General features: G+C 33.5%; 1 protein-coding gene and 3 pseudogenes across 1 annotated transcript; 2 read left to right on the top strand and 2 right to left on the bottom strand.

Moving 5' to 3' along the window:
• Window positions 1-137: 137 nt before the first annotated feature.
• On the bottom strand, window positions 138-2,576 carry LOC120203203 (SEC1 family transport protein SLY1-like). Its single transcript, XM_039203542.1, has 2 exons — window positions 2,447-2,576; window positions 138-2,210 (listed from the first exon to the last, which is right to left on the bottom strand). The coding sequence occupies exons 1-2, from the start codon at window positions 2,475-2,477 to the stop codon at window positions 373-375; spliced, it is 1,869 nt and encodes a 622-aa protein (XP_039059473.1). The 5' UTR covers window positions 2,478-2,576; the 3' UTR covers window positions 138-372.
• Window positions 2,577-3,738: 1,162 nt separating this feature from the next.
• On the top strand, window positions 3,739-4,690 carry LOC120203197 (annotated as a pseudogene).
• A 1,555-nt stretch (window positions 4,691-6,245) lies between these two features.
• On the bottom strand, window positions 6,246-8,247 carry LOC120203202 (annotated as a pseudogene).
• Window positions 8,248-13,492: 5,245 nt separating this feature from the next.
• On the top strand, window positions 13,493-16,807 carry LOC120203196 (annotated as a pseudogene).
• The last annotated feature ends 257 nt before the right edge of the window (window positions 16,808-17,064 follow it).

The following is a 17,064-nucleotide window of genomic DNA, read 5'->3' as shown; positions in this document are numbered from 1 at the left end:
TCATGTTAACAATCACACAAGGATAAACCCGATGATGACATTTTTCCAAGAATACAATTACAAACTAAAATGAATATGATGAGGGGGAAAGAAATAAGAAAGAGGGTATAAACAACCACCCCAACATCAGAAACTTCCTGGAATAGTAAATTTATATATTTATGTAAGTTCTTCTAAATAATCAAATGTTCGAGTCTCAATTAAAACCAGCAAGTTATCAAGAAAAAAGTGCATGCCCCAATTGATATTCACCTTCACATCTGTGCATTTACTTGGCAATATGTTTTGGTATCTGCATTTTGGATGCTGCTGCCCCCTTTATGCACTTGACCAGTGAATAGCAGGCTCTGCAAATTATATCCATAGGCTGCATTAATGGGTTGCTGAAGAAGTAGCAACAGAATTGCCCAATCCCATCTTATTCCCCAACTGCGAGAGTTGCTCAACGAACTCCATTCCTGTTAAAATTTCTGTCGTTCCATATATAACATGCTTGACAGGCTGCTGATGCCGGGCAAGGTCTTGCAAGCTGCCATACTCCACGTAATTTCCACCACCAATCATGAAAACAATAGCTTCTTTAAAGGGTCCTTTCAGATGGCTGCTGCTAGAGCCAGAGCTTGATTTAGGGGCACGGGGATCAAACACAAGGTAAGAATCAATTTCAGGGTTTGGCTTCCCCTCCATCAATGCTTCCACAGTCCTGGTCAAAGCCAGCTGCCTATCACTAGATAATAGGTTCTTCACACCCGCTGTGACAGCACTAATTGACTGGCCATAGAGCTTCTCAGCCCAATCAACAATGTTATTTCTACTAGCAGGATTTGCTGATGCCAACGAAACATTCAATGACTTGATCTTCTTCACATACTGAAATGCACTTGCATCAACCTCAGATTCTACTAGTGCTGCTTCCACTGCTTCTGCTTCAGCTGGATTAATGGTTTCAGAAGAGATAATATATGTTATAGCAAAACGCAGCTTATCCATCTTGGTACCTTTTCCCTTAAGTACAGCCAGCAACTCATTTCGGTCAATGCCACCTCTGTCCATCATATCATTCTCCTTCTTTACATAAGCATCAAGAGATCTCTCCTTTATTTGACCCAAGAGCACTGTTGCAATGTTTGTGTGTTTATCAATAACCTGCTTCCGCTCTGTCAGTTCAGGCAGGGAGTTCACTGCATTCATTAAATGCTTTGTGTTCCCGATCAAGTCCGTCCCATCAAACTCAGCTCCTGCATTCCCACCGGTCCTTCTATTCACCTCATCAACATCTTTCTTATATGTGTTCAACTGAGTCTCAATCTCAACAGCAACTTCAGGGAATTCCAACGACCCATTTGCGGTCCAAAATGGATCCGAGCTATCCAACTCGTACGACTTCATTCCACCTTTCTCTCCTGGCACAGTCAACCTATTAAGCTTCAATCCAAGAATATCATGTACAAGTGGGTGGTACCTAAAATCATGTTGTATTGCAGCCGACAACTCAAAATTCCTATCAAAGATACACAAAATTGGACGCTGAAATGAGCTTGCAAAACTGCCACCTTCAGAAAATAAATTGTTCTTTGACAACAAATGATCCCTCAACTTCTGATCCAATGCTGAAGCAACCATCTCTGCTGGTCCACCACGTGGGCATCTTATAATGGGCACCACTGCAAGCGTAGCCAAAACGCAAAATAATCCACTAACAACCCTCTCTATAATATCTTCGATCTCTTTATCCCCAGCTGATGGATCATTCAGCTGCAGATAAGTAGACTTCTGGGACAACGAAAACAAATTATCCTCCAACGTCACAAATTCCAAATATTGATCGTGGATCTTTGAAATCCTATGGATTGAATCTGAATTCAAAGCCCCAGAAGCAAGATCCTCCAAAAGCGGCCTTGGTATAGATGAAGAGAAATTCAGATAAAAACTATCATAGAGTGAACGTGAAGCATCAGCTACAATTCTCTGGATATTAGATTGATTAGGCTGAACAAAGTAGACAGCGGGCACATCATTGATAGGTTTTCGATCCTTGTCGATAAGGAAGTAGAGGGTAACGCCGTGTTTTCGAAGATCCTTGACATGGATCACGGGGGACAGTATACTTTGACAAAATTTGTCATAAATCAAGATCTTGTAGACCTCTTCGTTCGCAGTTCCAGTGGGATTCACAGGTTGGTTCAGATTCAGCATTCGGATTATACATTCTGTAAAAAAAAAACCAAAAAAATAAATACCAAAACGATCAAAGCTCAAAAATGACAGATCAAGTTCAACAATCCGATGAAGGAAAGGAAAGAAAAAGGTATATTTATATTTAGATCCAAAAAAAATCAAATTTAACAGAATTTTAACAGGGTCATCAAAATTTACAAAGAGAAATGAAATGGGGTTTCGGGGAATTAGGGCAAACGAAGGAAGAGATATCTAAAGAGAAACTTACCTGTTTGTTTCTGGCGAAGATTGAGAGCCATAGGTGACTGGAAAACTGAGCTCCTTCTTTGTATATAGGATTCAAATTTGTCTTCAGTTTGTCAATTTCCTTTGGGGATAGCTCTCTTCTCTGCTTCTCTTGGTTGGAATTCGGAAATTTGATGGAGTGAAAGAAAATCCCATCTATCAAAGAATTAAGGGTAAACTACACCCATACTATTTAACTATGAAAAAATTCTATTTTAACTAATAATTTTTTAATATTATTAATTAAACCACTTAATTTTTTTAAATGATGTTAATCAAATCTTCTGTTATTTTGTTGAGTCATTTAATTATTAAAATTAAAAGTAAAGTACATAAAAGATCTCTGATTATAGAGTATTATTTTGTTGAGTCCTTTTATTATTAAAAGTTATAAAATGATCCTCTAACTATAGGATACTATTTTGTTGAATCTCCTGACTACTATGAGTTACAAAATGGTCATCTAACAATTCATATATTCCAAACTCGTTCTTTCCGTTAATAAATTGAAAGTCGTTTGAGCTGGAAATTAATATGTTGACTGTGATATGATAAAATTTAACCCCATAATCATTTGAGTTGTATTTTGTAGATCAACTATTTGTTTACAATATGTCGTCAAGTAAGTGCTTGAAATATTATATCATAGAGTCAGTGCTTGAAACCAAATGTGATACCAGTAGGCATCATTAAAATATGATTTTATCACATCTCACTCAACAAGTTGACGTTTAACTCAAACAATCGTCAACTTTTTAACTAAAAATTATGAATTTAGAACATATGAATAATCGAGTGATTATTTTATAACTTTTCTTAATCGAGGGACTCAACAAAATAATGCTCTATAGTCAGAGGATCATTTTATAGTAATCGGAGAATTCAATGAAATAACACTCTAAAATTAATATATTTTACCCTAAATTAATATAATTATGCATTTAATCCTCGTTTATTTATTTATTTATTAATTGAATCTTACCAACAACAACTTAAGGCTCAAAAAGGTGGATGATACTGAGACTAGGTGTCGTCGTTGGAGATTTTATTAGATTCTTGAAGTGCCAGCGGCAAACCGAAGCATCGAATATATATGACAACAGAGATTGAAGATTGTATATTTTTGTGTTGGTGTCATTATTAATTTCAAAACGATGATGAATAACGATGTTAGCGAAGGAATGTTGACCGATGCATCAGTGAAGGATGACGGTAAAAGAAATAATGATGAAAATATTGAAGGTTAATTCTTTTAAAATTAATATTAAATATATAATGTATAAAACTCTCCAGACTACGAAGCTCCAAACACCAAAACCACTTTATCAGTTCTCCGATTTTCCGTGGCCACCTTCGGTCACAGAAGATTTTCCCGACAAACACAAGGTCTTCGATTATGTTAAGGCTTATGCAAAGCACTTCGACTTGCTTAAGCACATCAAATTCAACACCAAAGTTGCTGGGATTGAGTATGAAGGTCCCCGTGATGAAGAGACCAGTCTTGGAGCTCATGGGGAGGCACTGGTGAGCCCCTCAGCTCCATGGGGAAGTGGAAGCTCATTGTTGAAGACTTGAATACCCTTTCAACTCAGGTATATATCTATATCTAGATATACCAAGTGGACTAATTAACTTTATTCTGCAGATGTACCAAGTGGACTTTGTAATTATCTGTGTGGGGGCGGTTCAGCGGTCTGCCAAATATCCCAGAATTCCCTGCGAACAAGGGTCCCGAAACATTTCATGGAAAGGTGATACACTCCATGGACTACGCAGCCATGGAAGATGCAAAAGCGGTCGTGTTCTTGTTGGGTTCCAGAAATCTGCATTGGACATTGCCATGGAGTGTTGTGCAGCAAATGGGATGGAAAATCCATGCACAGTTTTATACAATACAGGACAGCACACTAGAATCTCCCTGATTATCTTCCCTGGGGGTTTTCATTGGCACATATGTATCTTACTCGTTTCTCGGAGCTTATGGTTCATAAGCCCGGTGAAGGGTTTCTCATTAGTCTCTTAGCCACAGTTCTTGCACCACTGGTAACTTAAAATCAAATGGCATGGCGTTTGTATCCTCTGCTCCTTTTAGTTTTGTTTTCACTTTTGGTTATTTGACAGAGATGGGCGTGTTTGAAATTTGTCGAGAGTGATATAAAGAGGAAGATGTGAAAGAATGGGAAGATTACCTGAAACAATACTCGGGCGTAAACTACAAAAGAAAGTGCATCGGTGCCCTTCATGTTTTGTATAACGACCAACTCTGCAAAGACATGGGATGGAACCCCAGGAGGAAGAAGACAGTGTTTGATGAACTGTTTCAACCTTATGGTCCCTTGGATTATGTATATTTTTATTTTTTTTAGTGATAACTTGTTTTCATCCCATCAAAAATATTATAATTATTATAAATTGATCCCTTAAAATATTATAATTTTATCCTCTAATATAAAATATTGCCTATATTCCTATTTATGTCCTTTTTTAAACTGACTTTCTTTACGCATCTACTTATGGACAAGTAATTATGTATAAATAAAAAACAATATCATCAATTTAGATTCAACTTTTCTAACAATTATCTCTTATGGGTAAGAGTATCTGCTGGATCTCTTTATTATAAGGATGTGTTTAAGGACAATCATAAATCGATTTGGATTAGATTTTGAATTAATTCAGATTCAATTTGAATTCAAAACTTAATCTCATCATTCACAAAATTCGTCTTAATTCACATCCAACTTTTCTTTTAAAAAAATATATCCTATAAAATTAGAACTCAACTTGAATAAAATAATCATCCCTAAGTGCATTGAATTGATTAATTCAATTTATTTATAAAACATTAGGTTCTACAAATAATTTTTATTTGAAATTACACTGTAAAAAGATAATAATTGTACATATTTTTAAATAATAAACATTAATTCCGTTAAGATTTTAATTCTATTTACATTTTTACTCGTAAAATAATTAAACAGACCAATTTAACATTAAAAATTACTTTCAAGTTCCATCCTCTCCTTACGTTGGAAAAAAAATCTCCCAATTATGAATTTATGATCATGCCTAACTCAAGTTACGTGCCCTCTTATGATTTGTTGATATCTTTAATGGAGTACTTTCAAGTTCAATCAACTCTTTTAATGGAGTACATGATTTCAAACCAAAAAATGTCGTGTATGAAAATGACTGAAATCATACAGAAAATGTTGTGTCCAGAAAAATCTCATCACATTGTCTAGGGTTGGAAATCTAATTCTTGTAGGGTTTGATTAACAAAGTTGAAAATCAAGTTTCATACAAACTAATTTGTTTATAATTACCTCAGATTGTCTAAAAAGAAAACAACGGATAAATTATCATTATTAATCAAAACCACTAACTAATTGTGTTTATATACAAACTTTTAATCATGAGTTATACATTTAGGGACAAGGATTAAAGAAATATATTAATCGTCATATTATTATTTTAAGATATTTTGAATAGAAAATATGAAAAAATACTATTAATAAAAATATGAAAAAATATATTTTAAAAACTTTAAATGAATTAGTTTTTAAATATATATTTTATAAACTTTAATTGTTTAAAATATTTAAAATAATTATAGTAAAAGTTCAAAAAAAATTATTTTTAAAAAATTAATAAGAAATATATTTAGTGGGACGGAAAAGATAATGATTTGATAGTCCAATATCGATTTCTATGAGTAATGTTCTCCGCACTGAAAAGGCCTTAAGTTTATTCAATAAATCATACATAGATCACACAGTGTGAAAATCATTTCAGTCTCTCTTCCTTCTATAGCTTCTCCGAATCTCAACAAACCGAAAAAAGATTGTTTCAAACACTCCTCATTCGTAGCATTTACAGTATCCGATGGAACCAAAGCAAGACCAATATGAAAACAATGTCCCAATTCAAACCGATTCTCGAGACATGATTGCTCGAACAAGTTGGAACCTGGTCCCGAACCAGGGTAGTGAAGATGGTCGAGTTGTTATAGCCGGCATAGGAACATGTTGATCGACTGCATCCCGACACGGTGACATTGCCGAGGGATAAACCTTGGGAGCCTTCGCATTGCATCGATGGGCATCTTTCCCACCTGGATGGTCTATTAGTCCGGGAAGGTTCACAGTGTAACCTGGCCAAAACCAGCATCGGATGTTAAAGAAATTGGGAAATGGAAAAACTCAAAATTTCGTAAATAACGAGGCTTGGAGAGATATATACTTACGTCCAGTTGTTGTCAGCAGCTTCACAGGTGCATCTGACGCAATCGTTGGCGGTGAAGACGTATGTGCCATTAGCAGCAAGTAGAGGAGAGTCCAATGAGTCGGATCTTATTGACGAATTACAAGCTGTTGAGAAATAAGAAATTAATCAAATTACAGTGCCATCATTGGTCTCATAATTATGGATGATTATGGGTAGGATCCGATTTTTATCTACATAAAACTAATCCAAAGAACAAAGTTTGAAAAGATCTCGTTTGATCATAAACGTTTTATTTTAAGGCTACAATACCGTTATTTTAAAATGTTAATAGTTTATTTATTAACGATTTTCATATGAAGAGACTTATTCGCCCAAAAATGAAACATTTGACGTCCAGATGCTCCAGATAAAAAAATATAGATTAAAATGTCTATTTAGGAAAAAATAAAAATATTTTATTTATTTTTCTAAAAATTAATATAAAATATATATTATAATTATCTCTAAACATATAAATAATTATAATATTACGTCAAACTAGAACAAATCTTTTACTCTAAACCCAAACTTAATCAAAATAAAGTTTATTTTTTAAAAAAAATAAAAAATTAAATTAAATCAAACCCAATTAAATTTCAATCAAATATTTAATCCTATTCATAATTTACACCCCAATATCAAACATTTACAACTCGACACCGCCAATGGAGAGGAAAACAAATGGTGGGTCATCCCATCATAATGATTTTGACAAGACTGTGTTATGTTCTCACCACTGATTATTGAAGCTTAAACCATAAAATTTTCCAAAAGACTAGAGGTAAAACGAAATTACTATACCTCTGAGAGGAACGTCAATGGGTTGCTCAGCTAGCAACTCGTTCTGGGCGGTGATGCCATTAATCCGACCCAAAGTCTGCTCATCGGCCCCAAACTCCCGAGCAATCTCCGCCAAAGTACTGTTCGGCCTCACCACGTGACTGTAGTGCACCACTTTCTGCCCTCAACGTCATCGCAGCTACAGGGCAACGGGATTTGCAGACGCTGCCCGACTTCGATCAAATTCGGATCCGAAATATTGTTGGCGTCCGCGATTTCCGGGAACAGGACCAACTGCGAGAACACCTCGGCCGCTATGTGGAAGAGCCCGTCACCCGGTTGAACCGTGTAGGTCGGACCGCCTGAGGAAGTTCCGCTCCCGTTGTAACAAACGCAATTGATGGGGACCCTGATGACTCGTTGCGCGGCTACAGCGTAGCTGGGCGGGGTGGAGGAAGGCAAGTCGTTGGCTCCGAGTCTGGGGAAGCTCATGACGTTGAAAAGCGCTTGAATAGCGCCGAGGTTGGTGTTGTTGATGTGGTGTACCCGACAAGGGCACGGCATGTATTTGGGGAGCTGCTGCATCTGAAGGTTTGAGCTATGCAGTGGTCCACGGCGGTGAGAGCTAAGAGCAGACCAGAAATCACAATTAACAGCTTAGAGAAACCCATGGTTCTTCTGAATACAGATTCAAAATTCGGATATTGGGAGAAATTGGGTTGAATAAGAAGATTTTTCTATGTCGGAATTATTACAAGAGATCGGTGGGAAATAGACAAAAATGTGAATGAATCGAATTCTTTTTTCTTGAATTATAATGTCTTTCTAATTTCATTATCGTTATCGTGCAGATTATAAGTCGTATTTTATGGATTTCAGACAAGGATGTAACTAGCCGCCATTGATTTATTTATTGTTTTCGCTGGTCAACGCGTTCATTGTAATTCTGTGTTATCAGCTATGTCGGGCCTGACCTCATTTCTACAATTTGCAGCTTAGGGTTTACTTTTATTAATTTAAATATTCATATATTTCATAAATATAATTAAAAGTTTGTTGACATTGTTGTTGTCTACTATTTTACAATTATTTTGTTAGAAATGGGGTGTAAACGAGTCGAGTCGGGTTCGAGTATTACTGAGTTCGACTCAATTCGAAAACTCTGAAATGGAGCTCGACTTGACTCGAAAACTCGTTAAGCTCGGCTCAAATTCGAAATTCTGACCTGAAGCTCGTGAGCAGCTCGAAAAGGCTCGAAATGAAGAAAAAAAATCTTAAACTTAACAAGATTGAATCTTCAAACTCAAACTCAAACATGAACCTTAAATACATGAAAGTCTTATTGTATTTTTTTAAAAAATCAACACAATGTTAATATTATTAATAATTTATTATTTTTAAATAAAATTTTAATATATTATTTTCGAGCTGCTCACGAGCTTTTCGAGTCGAGTATTAAGTAGCTCGTTTCGGCTCGTTAAGAATTCGAGTCGAGTCGAGTCCATTCGACCAGTATTTACCGAGTCGATCTCGATTAACTCACGATCTGTCTCGTCTCATTTACAACCCTAGTTAGAATACGCATATATGTTAACAATGAAGATCATTGACGGTCTTTTTTTCATTAGATATTAATAAAGGATTGGTTTTTTAAAAAATATAATAAAATATTAATTTAATTATTATTAATACTATATCTCGAATTCAAATGATCTCTCTTTGTTTTAATATGAGAGAGGCCTCTGTTATTACATCAAGAGAAGTTTATACACGAAAAGGACCATAAAATCTCTAAAAAAATACTATACAAATAAGCAAGATCAAATCAAAAACTGATAAGTACTCCGATGTAATTAGAAAGCACTAAGCCCTGGCGCATTATTGTCATATGACAAGAGCCTTTAGTGGCTATTCAACCCAATTTTTTTATTTTTATGAAGTCAAATTTTTACTTTAGTTCTCATAATTTTATTTTTTTTAAACCTTAAAAAGGTTGTAAGATTAAGGCGTGTTTAGTTAAGCATGTAAGTTGACTTATTCGTTTTTCATCTTTGTTTTAATCACCGATTCAGTAATCTGTTTTTAAAACTGTGCTTATTCTTGCGGGGTTTTGTATAAGAACAAGAGGTATGGGATGGTCCAAACGAAGGGGCAGGCGAGGGTGATTGTCTTTTGAAACTTTTAAATTTTTATATATTTAGAATATTTTTATATATTTTGTTGAAATATATTTTTTATTAAAATTTTATAAATATATATTTTTTAAAATTTTATAAATTTTTTTAATATAAAACTTTGCATCCATGCAAGACGCCTTTCGGCCAACCCTAAACAAACATGAATATAAGTCCAAATTTTGTTGTAAAATCCAAACCTCAATGCCGGTCTTTGATAACAATGTGAAAGATAAAATCAAATCAGAAATATCAAAATTATAGCCCTTTGCTCATAGGCTTATTACATATTAATAATATGTAACATAAATAGGTTATAATTTAAAATATTTATTGATTAATTCTTAATTCATTAATGTAACTAGGATGGGCATGGGTCGGGTTTCGGCCAATCTGACCCAACCTGAAAATTTTCATCATTCACCCGACCTGAAAAATATATACCCTCCACTCGACCCGAATTTTTGTGATAAAAATCGAACCCGGTTTGACCTGACCCGAAATAATAAAAATATTGTTTTTATTAAATAAAATCAATGATTTAATTGAAAAATAATATACATAGGGTATTATTATAATTATTCCTAAATATATAAGGTAAATTATTTTTTCAAGTCGAGTTTAGTCGGGTATTTTTCACCCTTAACTCGAAAATGACCCAACCCAAACATAATTTTTTAAAAAATTCAACCCAACCATTCGGGTCTCATGCCCATCCCTATATGTAACTATTCAAATAATATTAAAAATACATAAAATTAAATATATTATATTAAAAGTTTTAAATTTTAAACGACTAATATACATCACATAAGAAAAAACAACAACATATTAACATTTCACCATCAAAATAGTTCCTGAGGACCAATAATCAATTAGTCTAATAGGACGAGACATTAGATTCTTTAAGCAATGTCAGATATTCGAACCCTTACGCTTGCGAATAGAACAAACTGAATTGGGAGGATCTATCTTGTTTAGTTGCTTTTGCTTCATTAACCATATAAAACGTTAGTAACAAGATTGTTATGTGAATTGCCCACACGAGAAGGAAATTGAGGTAATCCGAATCTATCAAAGAATGATGTTCAATTTGAAGCTATAAAATTTTTGGTTGTGTGTACGTATTTCCTTCATCGATTACCTGCGGTTATCTTTCACTTTCAATGGCTGTTGTTATAATTTATTTAAATATATATATAAACGCTTTTGACAATTTCTCATCTAAATCATCTCTACATCCAAAGTTCAACAACCTAATATCTATAACCCTTTTGAAAGAGAAATTGAAACAAACTATAATGATAATATTGTTATGTTATTGAGTTGAATCAAAAAATAAAATATATAAATGCTAACGAAATTATATTAAAATAATTTTATTCTTAAAATTGTATGAAGTAATTATTAAATTTATAAACTGATATAAAATTATGGTAAATTTCGATAAGTTTAAGGATCATTTTGTAATAGCTCAATAAATTTAATGATATTTTATAATAATTTAATAAAAATTAATGATAATTTTATAATTATTTAAGAATTTTAATGATTATTTTATAACTTTTGATACATCGGTGACCACAAATTATTATTTAAAAATAATTTAGTGATTATATATATATATATATATTAAAAAATTATATATTGAATATGTTTTAAAATTTAATCAAATATACTATGATGTGAATTACAGTAAACACTTTTAGATATAATTAGTTGTTCAACAGAATTTTGGACATGACGAGACAAAGCACGCATTTGAACTCAAAGCGGCTACGTTTAGGAGGAAAAACAAATGCGCACTTTGCAAGAGTCGTCAATCAAGCTGTGGGGAAGCTGACATGGATTCGCTTTCAGTACTCAAATATACGCACGCGCTTCACGGCGGCGTTGGCGTCAGATGAGAGAAACAGAAATGTCAGCGACAAGTGGAAACAGAGAGCAACAAAGATTCGCAAGTATACCCTTTATGAGCAAACGGGCAAATGATATTATTATGTATGGTGTTTTATTAGTTTTGTTATTTTTTTAGTTTGTTATTGTTTGATATTTTATTAAAAATGTTAAAAAATATTGATTTTTATGTATAAATAATAATATTTTAGGTAATTTTTATCTGTTTTATTATTTAAGTAATAACAAAACAGGTAATGTATTTTTTTAATTATATATTAAGAGTGTCGCACTGTAAAATTTATCTGAGCAAACACTCATACAGTACATTTTCCATGATCCACAAAATCTATGAAATAATCGCATTAGGTCATTTTTAATTTTAGTAAAAATTGATCTTAACGTAGAAATCAACTGGTCACAATAGTTAAAAAATTATTTTTTAATTATGGGTTTAAATATTATCGTCTAATGTAAATTTATTAAGAGTATTTAAACATATATATGTATTAACCATTAATTTAAATACTTAAATATGATGATTTCAATTTCAATTATTAATTTTTTTATAAATTTGAGGTGAATATAAAATAATATATGTTCAAAGATTCTCGATCTTATGACAACGAATGTTTATACTCTTGAATTATGACAACGAATGTTTATACTCTTGAATACGCGGTGCTCGAATTTGAGACATCAAAAGATAACAACAAATTCCTTAACCACTGAAGTCGTTTGGTTCGAACTAATAACTAAATTTAAAATATAGCGATTATACCAATAATTTAAATATTTAAATATACGGATAATTTTGTTTAACGTTTATTACCACTTAATACCATCTCAAATGGGTAAACCATACTATTAGTCACTAAATTTTATATCGTATAATGATTCTAACATCAAATTTTAAAATGTTTCAATATTAACATTAAACTTTAATTTACATTTCAATTCTAATATTGAGTCGTTAAACCATTAACAATTAGATAACGTGTCAGTCTAATACTAATGTGAAAGTTATCATGTACTGATGTTGAAGAAAAATATATATTTTTTAATTTCATCCCATCATATTCTCATTAAAATTGAGATTTTCAATTTATTTTCATATGTTGTTGAAAATTATTATTTTCCAACATCTTTGCTATCATCTTAGATATCGACGAACTCGTTTCATTGAACTCTACCATTTTATCAGTTTAGATTTGTATAAAATATTTTAAAAATCATGAAATTAAACATTAAAACAATCATTTTTAAGGTTTGGGTCTCTCTTGGATTTGAGGCTTTAGGGTCATGTTTGAAAATTTGAATGGTAATAAGCATTATTTTAAGAACACGAACAATATATCTAGAAATTAGCTTCATTGGACAACAATTAAAGGAGATTGAAAACTAAATTGTCATACATTTAGATGATTTTTCATCGATTTTGAGTGAGTTTAATGAGAAATCAATTCATAAATAAGAAAGATAAGTGAAATGTGAATATTTTGGTATCGATATTGATGTGAAATATGAATGTTTTGGTATTGATATTATCGTGAATGATGATTGATGACTAACAACGACAGTCATGAGAGTTAACATTTTTTGTGAAAAAAGAGAAAGAAATGACCACATCATCTCGTCATTAACGATTTAACGGTCCAATATCATCACAAACTAAAGTTCAATACTAAATTTGAAACAATTTAAAGTTAAGTATTAAAGTTAATACATAACCTAAAGTTAGGAACTAATGATTTAGTTTACTCTTTTTAAATAAACAAACCAACCTTTTAAATCGTTTACCCAGGGAAAAATACTTTATTTCCTTTGATTTTCCTTTTACCGAGTCTGAAAATCCCAGGAAATAAATTATATAAAGCGAAGTCATAGCTGCAAAAGTTATACTAAGCTATTGCTCAGATGCTAATGCTGAAGAATCTGAAACAGCTTATATTTTCCTTGAAAATGAAGAAAAAGAATAGGCGACGTAACAACATCCTTCTCCCAGGCTCCAATGACTTGTTTTTCGGACTTGACTTCATTCTATGGCGCAAGCGACACCATGTCTACTCCTTCATCTCCGCCGTCTCCGGTTGTATGCTCCTCTTACTCTTCGCCTCCTCCGTTCTCACTCCTCCTCCCGCCGCCGCCGATCACTTCCTTTCTCACCACTTCTCGGTACGTTACATTTTTACCTCCTTTTGTTTTCTGTTTCTGTTGCTATACATGTGTTTGTTTTATCGAAGTTTGGAAAAGATATATATTATATGTCGCATATTCTCATATTTTGATTCGTTTTGTCTTTTATTTAGGCGGTGAGGAAAACACAGGTTGTAGAGTTTAATTTTGATAAGGTGTTTCAAGTTCCGGTACGAGTTTCTCTCTCTCCCTCTCTCTTTTAATTTTTAGTCGAAGAGATTAATGGCAATTCCTGTTTGATTACTTGTTTGGATCTTAAAACCAGCCTTGATTAATTGATTTTCTGTTGTTAAGGCAAGTGGAGGAGTTTTAGGTCGTGATTTATGGAGTTCGAGTCAATCAAAGTTCTACAATGGATGTAGTAACGCCTCTAAGAGGTTTCAATGTAAAGTACTCCAAATTTTGAATCCATATTTTACTATTTAATAATACCTTTTTAGTTTTTTGGTATATTTCTCCGGCTGACTTACGCTACCAATTTGATGGTTAGCTACGTTGTCTATGTTTCAGCTGCTGATATGAAAACACGTCCCAACCGATACTTGATGATCGCTACCAGTGGTGGGTTAAATCAACAGAGAACAGGGGTAAGTTTTGTGAAACAGACATTTCACAGAGCAGCTTCTGCGCATGTATTCTTTTATTTGAATTGAGTACCAAGTTAGATTTTAAAGGGTACTAATTATTATCTATGTTTCCCGGATTTCCCCCCATGAAATAATCATGCCCGATACTTGTGTCAATACATGAGAACAACGGTAGAAAAATTGAATATACGTGTAAAAGTCATAAGCATACAGTGCAAAGTAATAAATGCATATTTTTGGCGCTGATAATATTATTGTGGCTTTATGGCAACAGATAATAGACGCTGTTGTTGTAGCATATATTTTGAATGCAACTCTGGTCATACCCAAGTTGGATCAGCATTCTTACTGGAAAGATTCCAGGTCTACTTTGATATTCATTTTTAATCCAAAAAACAGGGAATAGTTCCTATCTTTATGTTATTTACATTTATATGTGATGGCGTATTTGATGCAGTGATTTTGCTGAAATATTCAATGTTGACTTGTTCATTTCATCTCTCGAAAGGATGTTGAAATCATCAAGATTTACCGCGAAATGGAGGTAAATCTTGGATTCCTCGTAGCATGCGTGTTCCAAGGAAGTGCAATTCAAAATGCTATCAGACCCGTGTTCTACCTGTTCTAAATAAAACATGTAAGTAATATATTTGGCTAAAAACATAACAAAATAAAACCTTTTGGGTATCATTTTATATTCAAATTTTATTTCCTGAAAATTAATGTTACTTGTAGGTTTGAGAAATCTTCTCATCTACCCATCTTTCCTTATTTAAATATAATTGTAATCAGTGATGGACAGATAGGCAGGCAGAGAGATGTTCCATAAGAATTTTAAATTCTCATATATTTTAGTTATATTTTCTGCATTTTCTATTGATAATCTATTTTCGGCACATAAAATTATATAAGGTGTCTCTCTAAATATTATAAGTTCCCCTCTCTAGCAAAAAATTTTGTGTACATCTCTTATTGTAACGATCTCTCTCTTGATGATTTCTTGAGCTTGACAAAAGCATGTTTCCAAAAACTGATGTTATTAACCATATATTTTTTTCCTTTTGCAGGTGGTTGAGCTTACGAAGTTTGATTATAGACTCTCAAATAGACTGGAAACTGATTTACAAAAGCTCAGATGCAGGTGAACTACCATGCTCTAAGGTTCACAGACCCCATTCTGGAAATGGGTAAAATCTTGGTTGAAAGGATGAGGATTAAAGCCAAGCATTTTATTGCCTTGCACTTGAGGTAAATCATAGTCTATAGATAATTACACTCATTTTCTCAATGCCGATAATTGAATGAAATTTGGCTGTTGCAATGGCTGCACATATCATTTGCCGTAGGTTCGAACCTGATATGCTCGCATTTTCTGGATGTTATTTTGGGGGAGGAGAAAAAGAAAGGGAGGATCTAGGTGCAATCCGGAAGAGATGGAAAACTTTACATGTAAGACCAAGCAAATTGTTGAACACACCTGAGTCTTAAAAGAGCTTCTGAAGTCAAACATGTTTATTTTGGTACGAACTGTAGGTGAGCAACCCTGAAAATGTGAGAAGGCATGGAAGATGCCCGCTGACTCCAGAGGAAATTGGTTTAATGCTGAGAGCATTGGGTTTTGGCAGTGATGTTCACATTTATGTGGCATCAGGTGAAGTATATGGAGGCGAAGAAACATTGACCCCTTTGAAAACACTCTTCCCAAATTTCCATTCAAAAGAGACTGTAGCCACCAAGGAGGAGTTGGCACCATTTTCGGCTTTTTCTGGTCGTATGGCTGCACTGGACTACATTGTTTGTGATGAAAGTGATGTTTTCGTCACAAACAATAATGGAAACATGGCTCGAATTTTAGCCGGTCGAAGGTATGCAACTCTTTTACATCGGGTTTAGCTTGTTTTAGTACATTAATCACATCGATAACACATTCGACCAACATTTGTCTATTGTAGGAGATACTTGGGCACAAACCAACAATTCGACCAAACACCAAGAAACTGTATAAACTGTTCTTGGACCGAAATACATGACATGGGACGAGTTTGCCTCCAAGGTTCGAACTTATCAGATTGGCTTCATGGGGAACCAAAAGAGGTGAAACCCGGTAGGGGTGAGTTTCATGAAAATCCACATAGCTGCATATGCGAGGCTAAGGGTCTTGAATCTAGTCAAGATCAAACTCCTAAAGACAGGAACAATGGCGTTGAAGTGAGTGAACAAGAACAACAATCTCTTGAAGAGGATCCAGATTGGACCGACATCGATTAATTAGATAACAATGTTGTGTCTAAGGAATTACCGAACGTGGACGGTAGCGTGTTAACCAACGTGGACAACCTGAAGTGGAAGAGTTCTTCAGACTAAACTGAAGCCAGCAACAGGTTGGTTCCTCCTCAAATTCTTTTTATTATTTGACGACCAAATAGTCGAATTCTTGACTACCAATCCCCGCTCTATTGGCTTACAAATTATTTGCGCTGTCCATGTATATGATTTAGGTGTTTCAAGTAAAATGAAAACTAATACTATAGATTTAATGTGTGAATTAATTATTTGTCACAGTTTAACCAATATGATTTTTTGGGAAATGTTTAAAAAACTATTGTTTTAATAATATTTATTTTCACTATCAAAAACTAAACTTTATCTAATACATCAATTCCTTTCTATTCAAAATTAAATAAAAAATCTATATAGTTATA

This window comes from Hibiscus syriacus, unplaced genomic scaffold, assembly GCF_006381635.1.
Source record: "Hibiscus syriacus cultivar Baekdansim isolate YM2019G1 unplaced genomic scaffold, ASM638163v2 tig00009308_pilon, whole genome shotgun sequence".
NCBI classification, from domain to species: domain Eukaryota; kingdom Viridiplantae; phylum Streptophyta; class Magnoliopsida; order Malvales; family Malvaceae; genus Hibiscus; species Hibiscus syriacus.
This window is presented reverse-complemented; position numbering and strand designations above follow the sequence as displayed.